Source organism: Micromys minutus, assembly GCF_963924665.1.
Source record: "Micromys minutus genome assembly, chromosome: 9".
NCBI classification, from domain to species: Eukaryota; Metazoa; Chordata; class Mammalia; order Rodentia; family Muridae; genus Micromys; species Micromys minutus.
In genome coordinates this window covers 50,896,868-50,914,653 of record NC_137978.1, presented here as the reverse complement: position 1 = coordinate 50,914,653, position 17,786 = coordinate 50,896,868, and the positions used below count along the sequence as shown (strand labels likewise).

At 50.4% G+C, this 17,786-nt stretch overlaps 2 protein-coding genes across 9 annotated transcripts in view; both read right to left on the bottom strand.

The window, feature by feature from the left end:
* HSPG2 (heparan sulfate proteoglycan 2) overlaps positions 1-3,827 on the bottom strand; it is a 94,622-nt gene extending 90,795 nt beyond the window's left edge. For all 8 annotated transcript variants that reach the window (XM_080921417.1, XM_080921418.1, XM_080921420.1 and 5 more), the window contains exon 1: positions 3,704-3,827. In XM_080921417.1, coding sequence (XP_080777543.1) covers positions 3,704-3,766 — 63 coding nt within the window. In that variant the 5' untranslated portion in view covers positions 3,767-3,827. The remainder of the gene's footprint in view (positions 1-3,703) is intronic.
* Positions 3,828-16,588: 12,761 nt separating this feature from the next.
* LOC308425001 (uncharacterized protein) lies at positions 16,589-17,455 on the bottom strand (the record flags this gene model as incomplete). Its single annotated transcript, XM_080922195.1, has 1 exon — positions 16,589-17,455. The coding sequence occupies one exon, from the start codon at positions 17,453-17,455 to the stop codon at positions 16,589-16,591; it is 867 nt and encodes a 288-aa protein (XP_080778321.1).
* Positions 17,456-17,786: the final 331 nt, after the last annotated feature.

The following is a 17,786-nucleotide window of genomic DNA, read 5'->3' as shown; positions in this document are numbered from 1 at the left end:
CTCTGACCTCCACACATGTACCATTCCCACCACACACACAAACACACACAACATCATGGAACTTAAACTACCCAGCCTGCACCCCAAGATCTTCCTAGCCTTGTGCTTAGTGCCTTCCGTGGGTGGGTAAAAAGTGAACAGATTCAGGTTAGATGGTGACAAGAAGCAAACAAAAGGTGTATCTCAGCACGGAACATAAGGTCATTTGTGAAAAGCACTGGGTTCCATTCTCAAGGCTGCCCAGGGGAAGGGGTGTGAAGATGGAGGAAGGGGTGCAGGTGCGCTAGGCAGAATTATAAGGACCTGAAGGAGAGGAGGCCTGTGGTTTCAGGGACAGGTGTCCCATGCTGAAAGAACAGCAGATACAAAGGCCCTGAGGTAGGAGTTTACGTGGCACCTTTCTTCAAAAAACAAAGACAGCCAAGCACAGTGGCTAAAGCCTGTAACCCCAGCACTCAGAAGTTACTACGGTAACTTCTCAGCCTGAGAAGGCAGTAGGGTCAGGAGTTCAAAGTAGTCCTCCACATAGTCACTGAGGCAAGCAAGCCCAGGATATGCATGACACTGTCTAAAACATACCAAAGAGAAACATATAAATAAATACTAAGGATGAAAGGAGGTAAGGGGGAGACAAAATGGCCAAAATTACAATTATATACAAATACAAATTGTCAAAAATGTATAAATGTTTTCAAAAAGAAACAAATTAACAAACAAACAAAAAAAAAAAAAAAAAAAAAAACTAGCAAGGAAAAATCCAAAACAAACCAGAAACCTAGTTAGTAAAGCACAAGGCAAGAGAGTGGACAGTTGGAGTCCCAGAGGGACTGGGGCCCTGGGGAATGGGGCGGGGCTATTCTCGGTAAGGAGGAGAGGCGGTGACCAATAGAAGCGACGTGAAGGTCTGTTGAGAAACCTCGTGTCCATCGGTGGCCACCGAGTACATAAGATCCATCTACTGCACTTTGCCACTACCTCGCCTGTACCCCAAGACCTGCACCCCAAGACCTTCCTATCCCTGTACTTACTGCCTCCCAAATCCTGAAGCTACTTTCCCCTTCAAGCACCTCTTAAAAATCGTCTCCCAGACAGGGACTGAAGCCCACAGATCCTAACTTGCCCATGCTCATCCTGAGAGCAGGCCTGGGCCAAGCCAGACAAGGCCCAGACGACTCCCCAGACACCCAGGGCTCAGCCTGGAGATGGGGGTGGTGGGAACCACACCGCTGCAGTCAGGCTGCCTCGGCCCAGACTCTGATGATGGTCCTACAGCCTAATTAATGCACATACTCCCTCAGTGCTGTCCTTTTCCTGGGCACAGGTCTGGAACAAAGAGGGGTAAGTGCTGGGGGACAGGGTAGCCAGCTGTTTGGAGGGGAGGGCTGAGGTCACTCCAGGAAGGAGAAATTCCTCAGCTCCCACCAGCAGCCTGCCCTGCAAAGAAATCTAAGGAAGGCAGGAAGCAGGCAGGTATCTCAGCCACTTCCCTCCTCAGCCTGGAAAACACTGTCATTATCCTTGCTGTCCCTCAAAAGTCTCCTATCAACAGTGTGGCTGATCCCAAGAAAGGAAGGGTTAAGACTGCAGTCGGAAGGAAAGGGTCAACAGGCCAGGGCAGGCCCTGAGTCAGTTTGGTCCCATCCTATCCCCAGAACAGAAATTACTCCCCCGTGTAATCACAGACCACTGTCTTTTTTCCTCCACGGAGGCTTAGACTCCTCGGCCTGGGGTAAACTGCCCTCCCCCATCTGATGCTGCCTCAAACCAAACTGAAGTGCTGAGGAGATCAAGGGCCATGGGGCAAGGCTTGCCCGAGACACAGGCTAGAGAACGGATCTTCCTGAAGCTGCACCCATTTTACAGATGTGGACCTCAGGCTTGAAAAGCTAGGACTAAAACCGGGTCTATAAGACTCTTGAGGCTGAGATCTTTGCAGGAGGGGGCCCGACTCGGAGCTTGGGTGGGTCAGCAATGACTTCCACGTGACTGTGCACAGCATCCAGGATTCTATAGCTTCAGGGCTGTCCGCTCTCTCCTCTGAATCACTCACTGCCCACCAGTCTGAGTCCTAGAAGGCACTGAAGGGCGTGTCCCAACTCACCCTAACCGCCTCAGCCCTGCCGTGCGCCAGCACACAATTGCTGTAGGGAACGTATCTTCCCAATGAATGAGCCTGCGGGACTCCCGTGGCTGTCACAGATTGCTGTTCAATTAAGATTTGGTGAATGCAAAATCGAATGGCACAGCAGTGTCAGTACAATTCCTCGAGCCCTCAGCAAACAGTTCCACCCACCACTCCTACCATTGTGCAGCCCAAATAGGAGGGAGCCCTTCAGCAGGGGGCAGAGCTGAGGGGAGGTCAGAAAGAGATAGCATCCCGGGTCTAGGTCATTGCCTTGAGAAAGGAAAAGTCAGTTTTAGGAGTTACAAGTTCAGGCTGAACAGGGAGCAACCGCAGTGCCCCACAGTAGAGTGTTGGGGTGAGAGGCCAGACAGGAGGTTAAGGGGAGAAGGCTACTCAGTGGAGGGTGGGGAGGAGAGGTGCTGTGTGGGTGCGGCAGAAACAGTAAGGGGTCAGGCCTGGTGGGCTGTTAAGGAGTGACTCAAGAGGGCAGAGGTGAGAGAGAGCCAGTCAGGCAAAGACAGAGAATCAGTCACTGGGTAAACACTGGCCCAGTTGGAAAAGTCACCCTCTTGGCTCCAGGAACAGGGAACAGGGATGCAGACTGTCTAGGAGCACCTGGGCACTATGGCTCACCACAGCAGGCCCAGATGGACCCCACCCTCATCTTCCACCCTCTGCCAGTCCGTCAACCCCACCCCAGCCCTCCTTGAGGTCACTCGGGTCCTGTGGGCCTCTCTTGCCAAGTGCCTTCTAGGTCTTAGGATTCCTGACTCAAAAGTTCCCTTCTCCTCCTTGTGGCCCCTTGTGAGCTCAGAATAAGGGCAGAACTGTAGGAGCACCCAGCATCCCACTTCGGAGATGTAGGAAGAAGTTGCTCTTGGACCCACTCGTAATAAGCCCTGCACTCAGCTCTCGTTCCAACCAGGCCCAACTGCCCTGAGGCTTCCCATTCCCTTTATCCACGTGGGGCTGCCTCTCAGAGGTTAACTAGCTCTCTGCAGGTCTCACGGAGAATCTCTGCAAGGCAGTGATTGATTTAACTTATGGCTTAGAAGACTCCAGGGCCCAGGGGTGCTCCACACAAGGCTCAGTTTTGTTCCAAGTTTTTACTTTTGACTGCCTGATTATAATCTCCCCCAGAGGATAGCATGGTAAAGTTCCAGCGAAGATTGACAGGGCACCCATCACCGTGAAGTGCCCCTTCTGCCAAGTTGGCAGCAGAAAGGAGTACCCTTGTCCTGCCAAGTTCCCACCCTGCTAGAAGTTTCTTCGTCAGCCCCCCCACACACGCCAGAACTGCAGGCCGGGCCATGCCCAGAGGCGACTTTGAGCCTGAACAACGTGGCCGGCGACCCTCCGATTTCCACGCTTGCAGGGACAGCCCCTGACCTCCACTCTGGGTCCCTGGGGCGTCCCCTAAGAAAGCCCCACGCTGCAGGGTGGCGCTGGCCAGTGCCAACCCAGGGTCCTTCGCGGGCGCGGCCGTCCCGGGCCGGAGTCCCAGACGAGGAGCCTCCGGTGTCCCCGCCAAGTTGGCGCGCGACCCCCACCCTCGGTCCTTGGTCACGCAACACTCACCGCGAGCAGCCGCGTATGCAGCAGCAGCCCCAGCAGCAGCGAGCCCACTGCCCGCCGCCCCATGGCCCGGCCTCGTTCGCTGGCTCGCTCGGCGCCGCCCGCAGCCACCAGCTCGCTGTCCTGCCGAGTCCTTCGGACTGCTCGTCTCTTTCCCCTAACTCCCGTCCCCGCCCTCCCGTGCACTCCCCGCCCCCGGGTCTCCGGCTCCGCCCCCGAGGCGCCAAGTTCAGGAGGCCTAGACCCCACCTCCAAACATCTACCCACGCCCCACAAGACCAGGTTCCGCCCACGAGACGACCGGTCCAGATCATGTAGATCACGCCCCCACAAGACATGGCCCCGCCCCCTCAGCGTCGATCCCCGCCTCCCGGCCGCGAGCTAGGCTCTCCAGAGGAGCAGCGCGGCCGACTGTGCCTTTGTCTGGGCCCCAATCCCCCTCGATATGGGATGAGGCCCAACCGGCTCTACGCCAGACGTGGCTTGGAGTGTGGGTTAAGACTCAGACGCCACCTGGCCCGGCCTCGAGCTCTCCGCACACACGCCGCTCCATCACACCACGTGCTCCACACGGAGAGCACCGGGAACAGTTTTCGAGGGGGGTCCCACATGTATGCAGCTTTCAGAGTTTCACACAACGTTCAGTGTGTGCTGTGTGTGTGCTTTGTAGGGCTTCTACTTCAGTTTAGTTTAACGTCGTTAGAAGTCAGTCCTGTTGCTTTGGAACAATGAGATAGATGTTGGAACCCCCAGGGCAAATGCTCTCTGGCACTGAGCTACCCCCCTAGTTGTCACTTGCACAAGCCTATACGCAGAGCAGCGTAGGTCACTAACAATCCTCACGTGCACTCAGCTGCTCACATCGACTTCGTGTTTGTGTCTGCATTTTTGTTTATGTTTCTACAGACACAAGTATCCCAACAAGCTATAAAGTGTCATTTACTTGTTTCTTGTACCTGTGCAGGAGTATGTGTGTGTACTGCATACATGATGCAGTACACGTGTGGAGATCAGAGGTGTTTTGGAGATTAATGGTCTCCTAGCATGTGAGTCCAGGGATCTGAACAGGGAGGTAACGGAGCTTCATGGCAAGTTCTCACTCTGGTCTGTCTCACACACTAATACACGGGTTTCTCACATATTTTACACTAGAGCTTATGTGCTTTTTCACACACTCTCCAGCCTATATAGTCTAGATTTTTCTCACATATTCATGTTGGTGCTTGATACTGGACAAGATGGGGCTCCTACCCTTATACCACAGACGGTCTGAACCACTCAGACTTGCTCTGATTCACACACATCAGTCCCAGAGACGTACCAATTCTCATAGCCAGGTTCAAACACAGAAAGACTGCCAGAGCCTGGATCTCAGGTGTTCTTGGTAAATCATTGGCATCGAGGCAACCCTGATGCCTCCCATCGGCAGACACTCAAGCCTGGAGCTGGGGAGTGTCTCTACTACCTACCCACAGCCCCTTTTTTGACTGAAAATTTCCAGGAAGCCCCAGGCTAATGGGTGGAGAGAAAATAACTGAAGTGTGTGTGTGTGTGTGTGTGTGTGTGTGTGTGTCTTTGAGGAAAACCCTGATAGAGGGAGAAAAATACAACCCCAAGTTTCCATTGTTTCCTGTGAGTTGCTAGGTTCCAGAAACTTTGTAGCCAGGAGTGAGGTGGGCTGTGGACAGAAGGAAATGCCCAGTTCACTGAACGGCGCCAGGCCTGTCCGGAAAGTATGTTCTCTGTGATAGGAGCCAGACACTTGGGGACCTGAAAAAACACTGACATCCTGACCCTATTCCACAGAGACACCATCTCCGAAAGACTGGGCTCTTCTCTGGCCCATGGGCATAGCTATGAAGGACCAACTCACAGCATAAGGAGCAGAAAGCACATTCAAGTGGGCCTGCCAACGCTCTGGCCCCAGCCCAGGCTCCAAGCATAGCACCTAATAAGGTCTGCATCCAGGAGCAGGAGGGTGGGACAGACAGAGAAGGCATGCCCAGTCGTGACCCTTAGTGGTCCCCGGTCTGCTAAAGGGGAGAAAGGAGGATACAATCCTGCCTCCTGTTGTTCTCAGTACTGCCTCCACCATCTAGCTGCGCAGTCCCGAACAAATCCTTCAGCCTCCACTGTCGGCCTCATTCAGAAAACAAGGGCGATGCTGACCTTTCTCATAATAGACGCTGATGAAGGGGGGGGGGGGGAGAAAAACAAAACCAAGAAAAAGAGAAAAAGAAGAGTCAGGCCAGAGAAACGACTCATCGGGTAGATCAGGTAGAGATGCTTTTCAGTGAGCCTGAGAACTTCAGATCAGAGCTCCATCCGTGGGACCTACAAGTCAGCTGAGGACCAAATTTACAAAGTTGTCCTCCGAGTGTCACTCATATGCTGATTCCCTATACACACACACACACACACACACACACAAGTAAACAAATTTAATATGGGCTGTGAAGATGGTTCATCAATTAAGACCAATGCTTGCTCAACTCTCTTTTGCAGGGAGTCTGAATGTTGCTCCCTACACCCACATTAGGCAGCTCACAACCACCTGTAACTCCAGATTTGGGGGATTCGATACCTCTGAGGGTACTACACTCCTGTGTACATCCCCACACATACACATACACACATACATACACAGAACTAAGGGTAGCATAAATATTTTTAAAGGAATTTCAGAAGTTGAGGATATAGTTTAATTGGTAGCATGCTTGCCCTGCATAAATACAATGCTGGGTTTGATTCCCAGCACTGTACAAACAAGTGGTACTTTCCTAGAATCCCTGAACTTGGGAGGCTGAGACAGAATTGTCATAAATTTATAACCAGCTTGAACTATGAAAGACTTTGTCCCAAAAGAAGAAAAAAGGGGAAGGGGGAGGAGGAGGCATATAGCTAACACTGAATAGGAAGGAAGTGGTCACTCTCATAATATTTTATTTTTTTGATATGTAACCCAGTCTGGCCTTGAACACACAACCTCCCTGCCTCCTAAACTCTGGGATTACAGACATGTATAATGCTTAACTCTGTTATTATTTCTGTGTGCACTCAACCTAATAAGGAGAAGAACCAAGGCGTCCCTCTAAAAGTTTCAGTCTGAGGGTGGAACCTCCCCTTTGTCCATTATGGGGGTCCTCATCTGATGGTGAGGCACAGCCATTACCCCAGGATCTCCAGCCAGATGTGCGGGGGGGTGCACATCCTGGCACTCCTGGGAGGGAACTCCCTGTCTGATGAGGAAGGCTGACTTCAGAGTTGGCAGCTGACCAGCCTGGTGGCAGGGTTTTTCCAAGGCCTTGCCTGTGTGTGGAGGGGTCAACATCCGTGACAAATCTCATGGCATGAGCTGCCTCAGTGTCCTTTCTTTGCCTCTGGCCTTTTTCAGGCTCACAGATTTAGCTTCTTGCATGATTTGTTCATGGCTGCAGGGAGAGAGGAACAAGCATGTCTTTGTAGATATCTGGTCGTGATGAACCCGGTCCTGTAGGCCTTGCTTCCTGAAAAGGTTTGAGGAAAGAGATGTGAAGGCTGACTTGGAGGGAGGGAGGCTGACAAGGGAAAATAGGGCTGGTCCAGAACATCCCCCAGAGAAGCCCCACCCACCTGGGGATCAGTCATCCACCTATTTATTCTGAGTCCTCCCCTTTCCACGAAGAGATTTGGTTGGCTGGCTTATAGCATTCGGTTCTTGGTATCTTTAGTAAATGTTCTCAAGTTGTTCTGTCTGGGGCCAGCCAGGCTGTCTCCTTGTATGGCTTGCTGGGGTTTTTTTTTGGAGCCTCAGAGGTTCCTGTAACTACATTGTATGTGCTCACGGCTTCGAGCGTCTGTCAGAATGTTTAGGACAGAAACAGCTCAAGCATCTCAACAAGGTTCCATAGGTTAGGAGACAGGACCATGAGAGTTGGAAAGGCTGGTACCTGGGCTGGTAAAACGGGAGCTGGGAACTTTTGGAACGGTGGCTATAATTTTCGTTTGCCCCTCCAAAATTGTAGGACCAGCTGCTTCTCCTGCTTCCCAACTGATTCCAGATCTTTCCCCTGCCTCAGAGCCTCTCTCCCATCTCGCTTTTTCCTTTCTTTTTCCTTTTGTTGTGGCTAATTCATTCAGGACCGCACTATACAGCTAGGCAGACAGATCTCATCACACACTTCGAAGTGAATGAATAGGTCTGGTGATGTGTCTTTGCTGGCTTGATCTGGCCAGAGGGGTTGTTGGTTTGACACCATGAGTAAAGGCACTGCGTGGGCTAGCTGTGTGCTACATTCTTTGAGTAGTAAAAGCAGTTTCTGTGGCCAAGGGTTTCCATTGCCTCTGTGGGAAAACAGGCAGAGACAGGCTACATCCTTGGCTTGGTGCAGAACCAGAAACTGATGTAAAAAATGTTGTAGCTGGTGGCAGCACTGATGACTTCTTAGGAGGCAGTAAAAGTTCCCATAAGAAGGGATGGGACAGGGTAGGGGGTGCTGGCAAGATCTAGTCCTCATTTTTGCAGTCTGTCTCTTCCTCCATTTTTCTGTCACCTGACGTGCACCTACCTTGACAGAAGCCAGTCCCCTCCCCCCCCTCCAGCTTCCCACAGAGTGCATGCTCCCCAGCTTTCCAGTACTTCCATGCTTCTGTGTCTGAGCATCTGGACAAGGAAGATAGTCTGGGAATGATTTGTGGCCGTGAGACTTCTCGCAAATGCTGACAGCATGCTGTTCTTGCTGGGCCTTCTTTCCGGTGACCTTCCCTGTGAAGAATGCAGCTCGTGAAGTGGAGCCGGGCCTGGGGGCCATTTTTATCCTCTTTTGGGTTAAAGAGCAAGTTGCTTTGAGCCTGGCTTGATGTGAATGCTCCTCTGCATTTGTTGTTGTTGTTTTTTGTTTGTTTGTTTGTTTGAAAATAGATCTGCCTCCAGGTGCTGGTTGGTACTAAAGACGTGCATGCACCACCATGCCTAGCCAAATGTTCCTCTGCTTTTCCTCAGTCCCAGGAATCAAACCCAGGCCCTCATACATGCTAAGCAAGCCCTCTACTACTGAGCTATATCCTTATTCTTCTTTTTATGTTTGGACACAGGGTCTCACTAAGTTGCCCAAGCTGGCCTTGAACTTGTCTGTAACTCAGGCAAATCCTGAGATTGCAATTCCCCTGCCTCAGATTTTAGAGTAGCAGGTTTTGCAACTTGACATCATCAGTCCTGGCATTCAGTTTATGTCTCAAGTAGAAATAAATCCCTTTCACTGTTTAGTCAGCCATGGGTCTTGTCTGATCACTGACAAGACGTAGGCAGGTATACATTTTGTTTCTGATTGCGGGGGGGTTGTTTTGTTTTGTTTTTAGACAGTATGTCTCATTGTGTAGCCCTGGCTGGCCTAGACCTCCTGATGCAGACCAGGCTAGCCTCCAACTCAAAGAGCTCTATCTGCCTGCCTCTGCCACCTGAGTGCTAGGCCATGTCCCACTGACTGTGTAGCCCTGGCTGGCCCCAGACAGAACAACTTGAGAACAGGATCTTTGGTAGCACTGGCTCATCCCAGGCACTCTGAATGCTGCCTCCCCTGGGGGGATTCTCTTTCCTATCTAGGCTGAGAAGTCCTCTCAGCTTAGACAGAATGTGATTCCTCTAAACATGGCCAACCACCTCACCCTCAGGGTCTTTATACTACCGAACACTTTCTTATTGCACCCCAGGTGGATCCTGAGGCTCCAGGCAGGGACCCCACACTGCAGCCTGTGGCTCTCCTGCTCCACCCCCGCCAGATACCTCATGGGAGAGGGGGTTCTTTGGGCAAAACAAAAACAAAAAACCTTTGAACTATCAATCCTTTTTTTTATTATTACATTTTTATTTAGAGGGCGTGGCACACATGCTGTGGGCGCATGTGTGGAAGTCAAAGGACAACTTTTGGAGACAGTTCTCTCCTTCCACCACGTCTACCACGTGGGCTTCAGAGGTGGAAGTCAGGTTGTCAGATTTGGTGGAGGCAGGCTGAGCCATCTCACCTACCTGGAAGGCCTGCATTCTTTCCCACATGGTGACCAGCTCCCGGGACGCTGACACGGGGAAAGTGTTTACACAAGTCTTGAGTGAGTTGACCTATTTAATCTGTCCTTCCTCAACGAGTGTGTGAACAGGCCCCACCTGTCCTTGTGGGGGAAAACTTGTAACATCTCACGGGGCATGTGTTGCTTAGGACATGGTTTATGAATGCTTCAGTCTGGTCACTGTGGCTCCCATCCCCGAAGCCGCTTTAGTCAGGCTGGGATGCTTGGGGGCCCTATCTACCCTCTCACATTCCCACCCACAAGGCCCAGCGTTAGCCTAGAAAGCTTCTATTAGGCCAGGAGTTGGACCGCTACCAAAGTCCTTGACCCTTCTCCTCCAAGCAGTGTGTGCCAGTGAGCTCGGTTGGTTCCTCGGCTTGCTTTTCTCACTTAACACTCTTTTTATAAACACAGTTCTATGTGTCGGCAAGAGCAAGGCTACTTAAAAAATGAATCTATGGATCAGTGCCAGCCCCCAAACTGTTTATGGCCAGTCTGAGATAAGGAACTGTTGCTCCAAAGCATCAATCAACACTGAGTATGTTCTTTTGCCTAGCTGACATTTTCCTCTTTGCAATCCTTCCCAGTATTGGAAACAGCACAAAGATTTATATTTTGGCAGGAGCCTTAGTCATCTATCCATCTTTCTCTCCTGTTGCTGTGGAGAGAACCCAGGGCCTGGTCCATATCTGTTGGCATCTCTAGACTGGGGCAAGCTTCTAATGAAAGATGGGAAGCGTCAGTAATTTGTGAACCGGTGACGTCGGGTGACACTCTCGCCTCCTTCAAATGACCTTGTCCCTTCTTTCTCGCTCCTCCCTTTTGCAACAGGGTCTCTCTCATATCAAAAGGCTGGCTCCAAATTTACTGTGTAGCCAAGCATGACCTTGAATGTCTGACCCTCTTGCTACCCATCACCCAAGTACTAGAGTTACAGATGTGTCTGCTCAGATGTGTACCACTGTGTTTATTCAGCACAGGGGGTCAAGCCTCGGGCTTCGTGTTGACTAGGCAAGCAGTCTATCAACTGAGCTACATTCCCAAGCTTGTGTGCAAAATATCTCTAAAAACCAATGGCTTGATGGTATATCTCAAGGAAACCCTGTAGGTGTGTCATTAACCCTCTCCTGTTGCTGGACCTTTATCCCGTCTGCAGGTCTTGGTTACTAAGCAACCATTCTAGCAATGGCTTCTTGTTCATTCACGTGCTTACTGTTATAACCCCCTCCTTTTTTAAAAACCACAAATCTGGGGCTGAAGAGATGGCTCAAAGGTTAAGAACACATGGTGGCTCACAACCATCTGTAATTGGATCTGATGCCCCCTTCTGCTGTGTCAAGAACAGTGTGTTCATATATATGAACTAAATAAAAAAATCTTTAAAACAAAACAAACTCCCACAAATCTGAGGCCAGAGAGATGGGGAGACTTCTGCAGGGACACAAGTGGCAGGGGAAGTATCCCCCCACCCTCAGCATGGGCCTTTTGACCCCTGGTCCCTTTGTTCCTTCCTCCGATCTGCAACGCCTTTCCTACTAGGCAGACTTTCCGTCTCTTTCCTTCGGGATTGTCTTTTATGAGGCTGTGAGCTCTCTGTACTGTACTGTTCTTGCATGTTGTCTTTTGCAGCCTGAGAGAAATCCTTTTGGAATGTCCTGTGACTTCTCCCTCCAAGTTCCAGGCTTTGTTCAATTGTTCCCCAGAAATTCCTGCCTGGCTGAGGGGATGGGGGATGGGAGGGGGGCTGTGCATGAGGCTGAGGAAAAGTTGGCCGAAAATGTCAAGAGCGACACAGCCCCGAGCAGAGCATGGCCTTTTGTTGGTGTTTTTATTGTTCCCCCTGTAAATCTTAACCCGGGAGGGGATGAGTGCAGTTTGGGATGGTGTGGAGTTCTAGTCCAAGTGTAGACAGAAAAAGCAGGGGAAAACAAAATGGAGCTGAGGAGGGATGGGCGAGCTGTGACCTAGAGGGGCCGGGAATAGAATGTGCATCTGGTACACACACTGGCAATGAAATAAAATGTATATCCAGATGGGTGGGTGGTAGCACATGTCTGTAATCCCAGCATTCAGGAAGCAGAGGCAGGCAGATCTCTTGAGTTTGTGGCCAGCCTGGTCTACAGAGGGAATTCTAGGACAGCCAGAGACCCTGTCTCAAAAAACAGAAAAGAGACAAACAAAAACACCAAAATCCAAACCAAAAACCTCCAACCTGTATTTGTTTTCCAGACTCCTGGAACTGTGGTTCCAAGTTATCTGTTCACAAAGGACAGCACTAAACTTTATATTTTGTTTTATTTTTGAGACAGGGTCTTGTGTATTACAAGCTATTCTCAAATCTTTCATATTGCTGAGGATGGCCTTAAACCCAACCCTCTTGTCTGTGTCCCAAGTGCTGGGATTACTGGCATGTCCCACCATGCTGAGTTCTTTGAGCTTTTGCGTCCTAAGCCCAGGACTGCACTATGCTAGGCAAGTCCTCTAGTGACCAAGTAGCATCTCCAGGTCCCATTGTAAAAAGCTTTTAGTGTATTAAATTCTCAGTATTATGCTCCCGTTCCAGTAGTGTCACATAAAAAGGACCTTAGAGATCACATCTAAGATTGATGGTGGCTTCTGAGGAAATTGTTCTTTTGGTCACTACTTTCTGGAAAACACCTGGTGCAGGCTTACTCTGCCCTGTTTAGATACCCTGACGCCAAAGCACAGTGTGGTGTTACACACCTCTCATCCCAGCACATGGGAGACAGAGGCAGGAGGACCGACAAGTGCCAGGCCAGCCTATTGAACATAGGGTTTGAGTCCAGCTAGGGATCCATAGTGAAACTCTGTCTCAAAAGGAAAAGTGGGGTGCAAGGGGAATATTGTTTTGGGGGACTAGCAATTCCAATGTTTAATCCTCCAGCTAAACATTGCCCATGATTCGTCCAGTGCATTGTATTTTGGAGGCCAAGTTTCTCCCCCTATTTATCTCAGAATCTATTCAATAGGTCCAGCAAGATGGCTCAGCAGGTGGAAGCATTTACCACCAAGCCTGACCATCCAAGTTCAGTCCCTGGGACCCACCTGATAGAAGGAGAAACCTCCTGACATTTGTCTTCTCACCTACACACACCTGTGCGGTGGGACTTGTCCACGCGCACAGGCACACACGAATAAATACCTGTGGGGTCAGGGGAGTATGGCAGGGCACAGAGCTGAGGGTTTGTTCTAAGCCTGGTAGTGTGAGTACTCGGTGAACAGTATCACATTTCAGCAGGTATGAAGGACTTTCTTGACTCGGCCCCACTCCCCACCCCCTCCCCTGCCAAGCTGTGCCGACACCCAGCCCACTTTACATGTGGGAGATAGCATGTCAGGGACACAGCATGTCACGGCCACCATGCTGTTTCCTATTTCCATGGTCTCTGCAGATGCGGTTTCAGAAGCAGGGAACCTTGTCAAATATAGTTTCTCTGAGCTTGTGAGAAGCGAGCATCCATCCCAGGGAGCCATTCAGATCAAGGGTAGTGATCCTGTCCCTCCCAACATGATACAATCTAATTTCTAGCCAATGGGCAGACTTCATCTGAGCACCTACTATGCACTGGGTCCTATGATAATGTGTGACACACATTACGCACCCACTGCGTGCATTTGCAGAGCACCTACTCCTTTCACAACATAAACATGAAGATAAAGACGAAAGAGCACCATTTCTAGATGCAGTGCCCTCTGATGATGACGGGCAGGCTTTGAAAGCCACTGAGCTCCAGGCACTTTATGGAAATCACTCACATCTGGTCCCTTTGTGCCACCGTGTCCTATTGCCATACAGTGGCAGTTGTGCTTCCTTTAAAGTGTCACCGTGGTGATTAAATGGCTTGGCACAGCCAGGTGCATCAGCGCAGTGCCTCAGATGTTAGCCCAAGTCTTTGTCACTTTTTTTCCTGGTGCATGGCAGTGGGGTGGATGAGAGAAGGACTTATGGTGCCTCAGTTCCTGTCCTCTCCTCTACTTCTGGCCCAAGCCTAAGTTAGGTGAAACTGAGTCATGGTCCTGAGATGTCTGCATTTTTAAGGACTTGACATATTTTTCTCTCAGAAATAGGCATGCCTCTTTTCACTGTTGTTTTGAGGAAAAGGTTCTGATAGTCCAGGCTTGCCCTGAATGATTGATCCTTCTGCTTCAGCCTCTGCAGTTACAGCTGTCCCCCCCCACCCCACCCTACCCCGAATCCCCAGCTTCCTCCATTGTTTTAAAGGAACACACAGTCTGTCAAGTTAGGATTTAGAGACTAGTCACTAGATAAACAATTAATAGGCGGATCTCATTTATAAAGAAAAATCCCAGGCTGGAGAGTTAAGATGGCTCAGTAGTTAAGAGCACTGACTGCTCCTCCAGAGGTCCTGAGTTCAATTCCCAGTAACCACATGGTAGCTCACAACCATCTGTAATGGGATCTGATGCCCTCTTCTGGTGTGTCTGAGGACAGCTTCAGTATACTACTATACAATAAATAAATCTTTAAAAAAAAAAAAAAAAAAAAAGGATTTACTGTGAGCCAGACTGGGCCAGGCACTGGTGAGGTCAAGAAAGGTGCCCTAGTCAAGGGCCCTGCATTCCAGTTTAAGGAGTCTGGACCATCTTGGAGGTAAGTTTCTAGGAAAGCCAGGGAGTGGTATGCTCTTAATGCCTTGGAGCCAGATGAGCACAGAACCAGGCGCAGAAAGATGGTGACTTTGAGCAGCTACACAGAGGATTCCCAAACCAGCTGTTTCTCACCCTAGAGCAGAATGGAGTCTGACCAACTGTGTCCCTGTGACTCATTCAATCCTGTGGGGAATGAGAACTGGTGGGTATGGACTAAGAGAGCATCCCATTCTGAGGAGAAAGAAGAGAATTGAGATTTCTACTTGCTGAGCCCTGGACCAAAGGAGGAATCAAAACTGTGAGTGAACTCGGTGGACCAGGAGTTTGATATCTCCATCCCTTCTTCCTCCTATCCTTGTGAGCCCATGAGGAGGATATCTGGGCCTGTTACCTTCTCTGCTTGAAGGTAACTTGCCAAGCAGAGGCTTCTGCAGGTCACTGTGGCTTCTAAGGGCAAAAGAATTTTGGGAGCCTCAGAGTTCTGCCTTTTCTCAAGCGACTCCCTTCTAGACTCAGAGGTGCTACTGGCTTTCCTGTTGCCAGGGAGATGAGGGAGTATCATTAATAAGGACAAGGTCTCAAGTTTACAGCCATACAGAATTGGACCCTAAGGTGGGCAGTGACTGATGGGAAGCCAAGCAAAGTGGCTGGGGATTGTGGGAAATAAAGTACTTGTGTAAGTCACTCTGTTCTCAGACAAGAGACTGAGACAAGAGCACACACTCAGAAACGAGTTCAGAGGCCCTTCTATCAGTGAGGCTCTACATCTAAACCTTTGATTTGGAGAAAACAGGTCTGGAGTGGGGAGCAAAAGATCTGAGGCCTCAGCTATAATCTGGGGCTTCTGCCAGGGTTCCTTCGCCAACAGGACTGAGACTGATACCCTGAATTTAAATCAGCTGGGATCTGAGCCCTCAGTGGCTCAGGTAATATTTTCTCAGACATTCAAAGTAGTTGCGGGGAAGGTCCCCTCATTCTAACCCTGTCCAGCCTCACCCAGTCCAGATGAACTAACTCAATGAATGACCTCAGCGAGTACCCCGGCAGGGCCACCCTCCCTCCTGTGGGAAAGTCTATTCACATCTAACGCTGCCCTTACAAAGGTCTGTGTGTCCATGTGTGAAAGATCAAATAATGCCTGATCCTGGCTCAGTGGCTGCACATGTTAGCCCAGAAGTCCAGAGTTCTGGGCTAGCATAGGCTATATATGAGACCCCATCTCAGAAGGAAAAAACATGCTAAGAACAGGGTCCCCTGTGTAATAACCATTCTGCTAGAGGTAAACCAGAGGCTTCTGAGATGTTTCACACTCATCCTGCAAGTAGTTTTGTTCAGTGCATGGGGTACTGTGTCAGTATTACCTTTGTTCTTAACATGTGAATGAAACTCAGGATCTGCTGAGGTGGCTCAGCCCATAAAGGCATCCGCTGCTAAGTCTGAGGATCTGAGTTCAATCCCAGCTAGACCCACTAGGAGAGAACTGACTTCTGCAAGCTTTCCTCTGAGTTCCATACTCACACACACACACACACACACACACACACACACACACAAACACACAGTATGGCAGTACATACTTGTCACCCCAGCGCCCTGGAGGTAGAAGCAAGGAGTCCTAGGTCATCCTTGGCTACACAGAATTTGAGGAAAGCCTGAGCTATATAAGACTCTGTGCTGGCTAATTTTTTCAGTTGAGAAAATGCCTCCATTGCATCAGACTGTCAGCAAGCCTATAGGCCATTTTCTCAGTTCGTGATTGATGGGTGGGGAGACCCACCTCTTATGGGTGGGGATGCCAGGCTGGTGGTCCTGGGTTCTATAAGCAAGCAAGTTGAGCAAGCCATGGAGAACAAACCAGTAAACGGTACCCATGCATGGCCTCTGCATCAGCTCCTGTCTCCAGATTAGCCCTGAGTTCCTGTCTTAACTTCCTTCAATGAGGAACAGTGATGTGGAAGTCTAAGCCCAACAAACCCTTTCCTCCCCAACTTGCTTTTGGTCATGGTGTTTCATCAAAGCAACAGTAGTCCTAACTAGAACTACACCATCATCGACAACCACCAAAGGATTGCTTGTGTCAGAAGTTCCAACCTAGGCAACTGAGTTGAGACTCCACTTTGGGGGTGGCGGTAAGGGAAGACCCCGTTTTGTCCTATGATAATTTATTTTTTCACACTGTGGTCATGTGCCCACTGGACAAAGCTGGTATCTATGTCACCACCAACCCTCAGACTTAGGGGTGGGCTCAGGAGCATTCCATCCGGAGCGGATTGCTTCCCAGAACTTGGGCAAACGACCTAAGGAAAAGAACCCATTGCCAAACAGAGGGATCTCTGGCAGTTTTACCCCGGGTCTCTGAGGCATCTCGACATTGAAAGTCTGGCTGTTAGGCCGTGGCTGGTAGTTCAAACCAGTGGGACCACCCAGGCACTGCAGGGTTTTGGTGTCCCGAGTGGAAGGGACCAAGGAGTTGTTGGCTGGGGGGTGATTGGTGGCCGTGCTGGTGCTGGGGTTGGAGTAGCTGCGGGGTGGGGGGCGTTCCGTTTGGTCCAGGTAAAGCGAGTTTGCCGCTCTTTCTAGGTATGTGGCCGCCAGCTGAGGCAAGCTCAGCGCTTTGGGGAAGCTGCTGTTGTTAAAACTATTGGTGGATCTGTCCAGGTAGCTGATGCCTTTGATGAGTTGGTCCAGGAAGGTAGGGCTGGAGGGGCATGATGGACGGTCTGTGCAGATCAGGCAGTGAGGGCTGCTTCGATGACAAGTGGGCTTTTTGGCCACCTTGGCGCCTCTCATCAGGTGACTTGTCTCTACACACCTGGAGTTATAGGGACGGCCCATGCAGATTTTCCCCAAGGGAAGTCTTGGGGAGGCAGAGTCTAAGGACTGCTCGGAGAGGCCAGAGTGGCCGGAGTAGCTGCTGGACGTGCTTAACTCGGAGGCATTTGAAAGACGGGTATGCAGGCCCTTGCTGTTGTTCATATTGGGGTACTGGGTCCAGCCTGGAGTTCGAGGAGGGAAGGAGATGTTGTTGGGTTGGTTCAAGCGGCTGTAAGTGTTGGACCGGCTCACCTGGCGTCCAGACATCTTTCTGGCTGGGTCAAGTTTCTGAGGTGTGACAGACAGCCTTTGGTTGGTTACCTGTCAGAGAGAGAGAGAGAGAGCCAGGTCAGCTCCAGCTCCTCATCACCTCCTTCTCTGGTCTCCTCTTCCTGGGTTTCCTCAACTTCCCTTTCCCCTTTCCTTCCAAGCTCAGAACTTCTCCAGAAAGTACAAAAGAGGGATGAGAGATGAGGAGAAAGGTAGGGCCATCAAAATGACTGAAACCTGATGAGAGCAGCAGGAAACGTAGAGAGAAGCTGCCCTGTGGAAAACATGGGGCAGGCTCTTCTTTGAGCCCACATTTCTCAAATTCCAA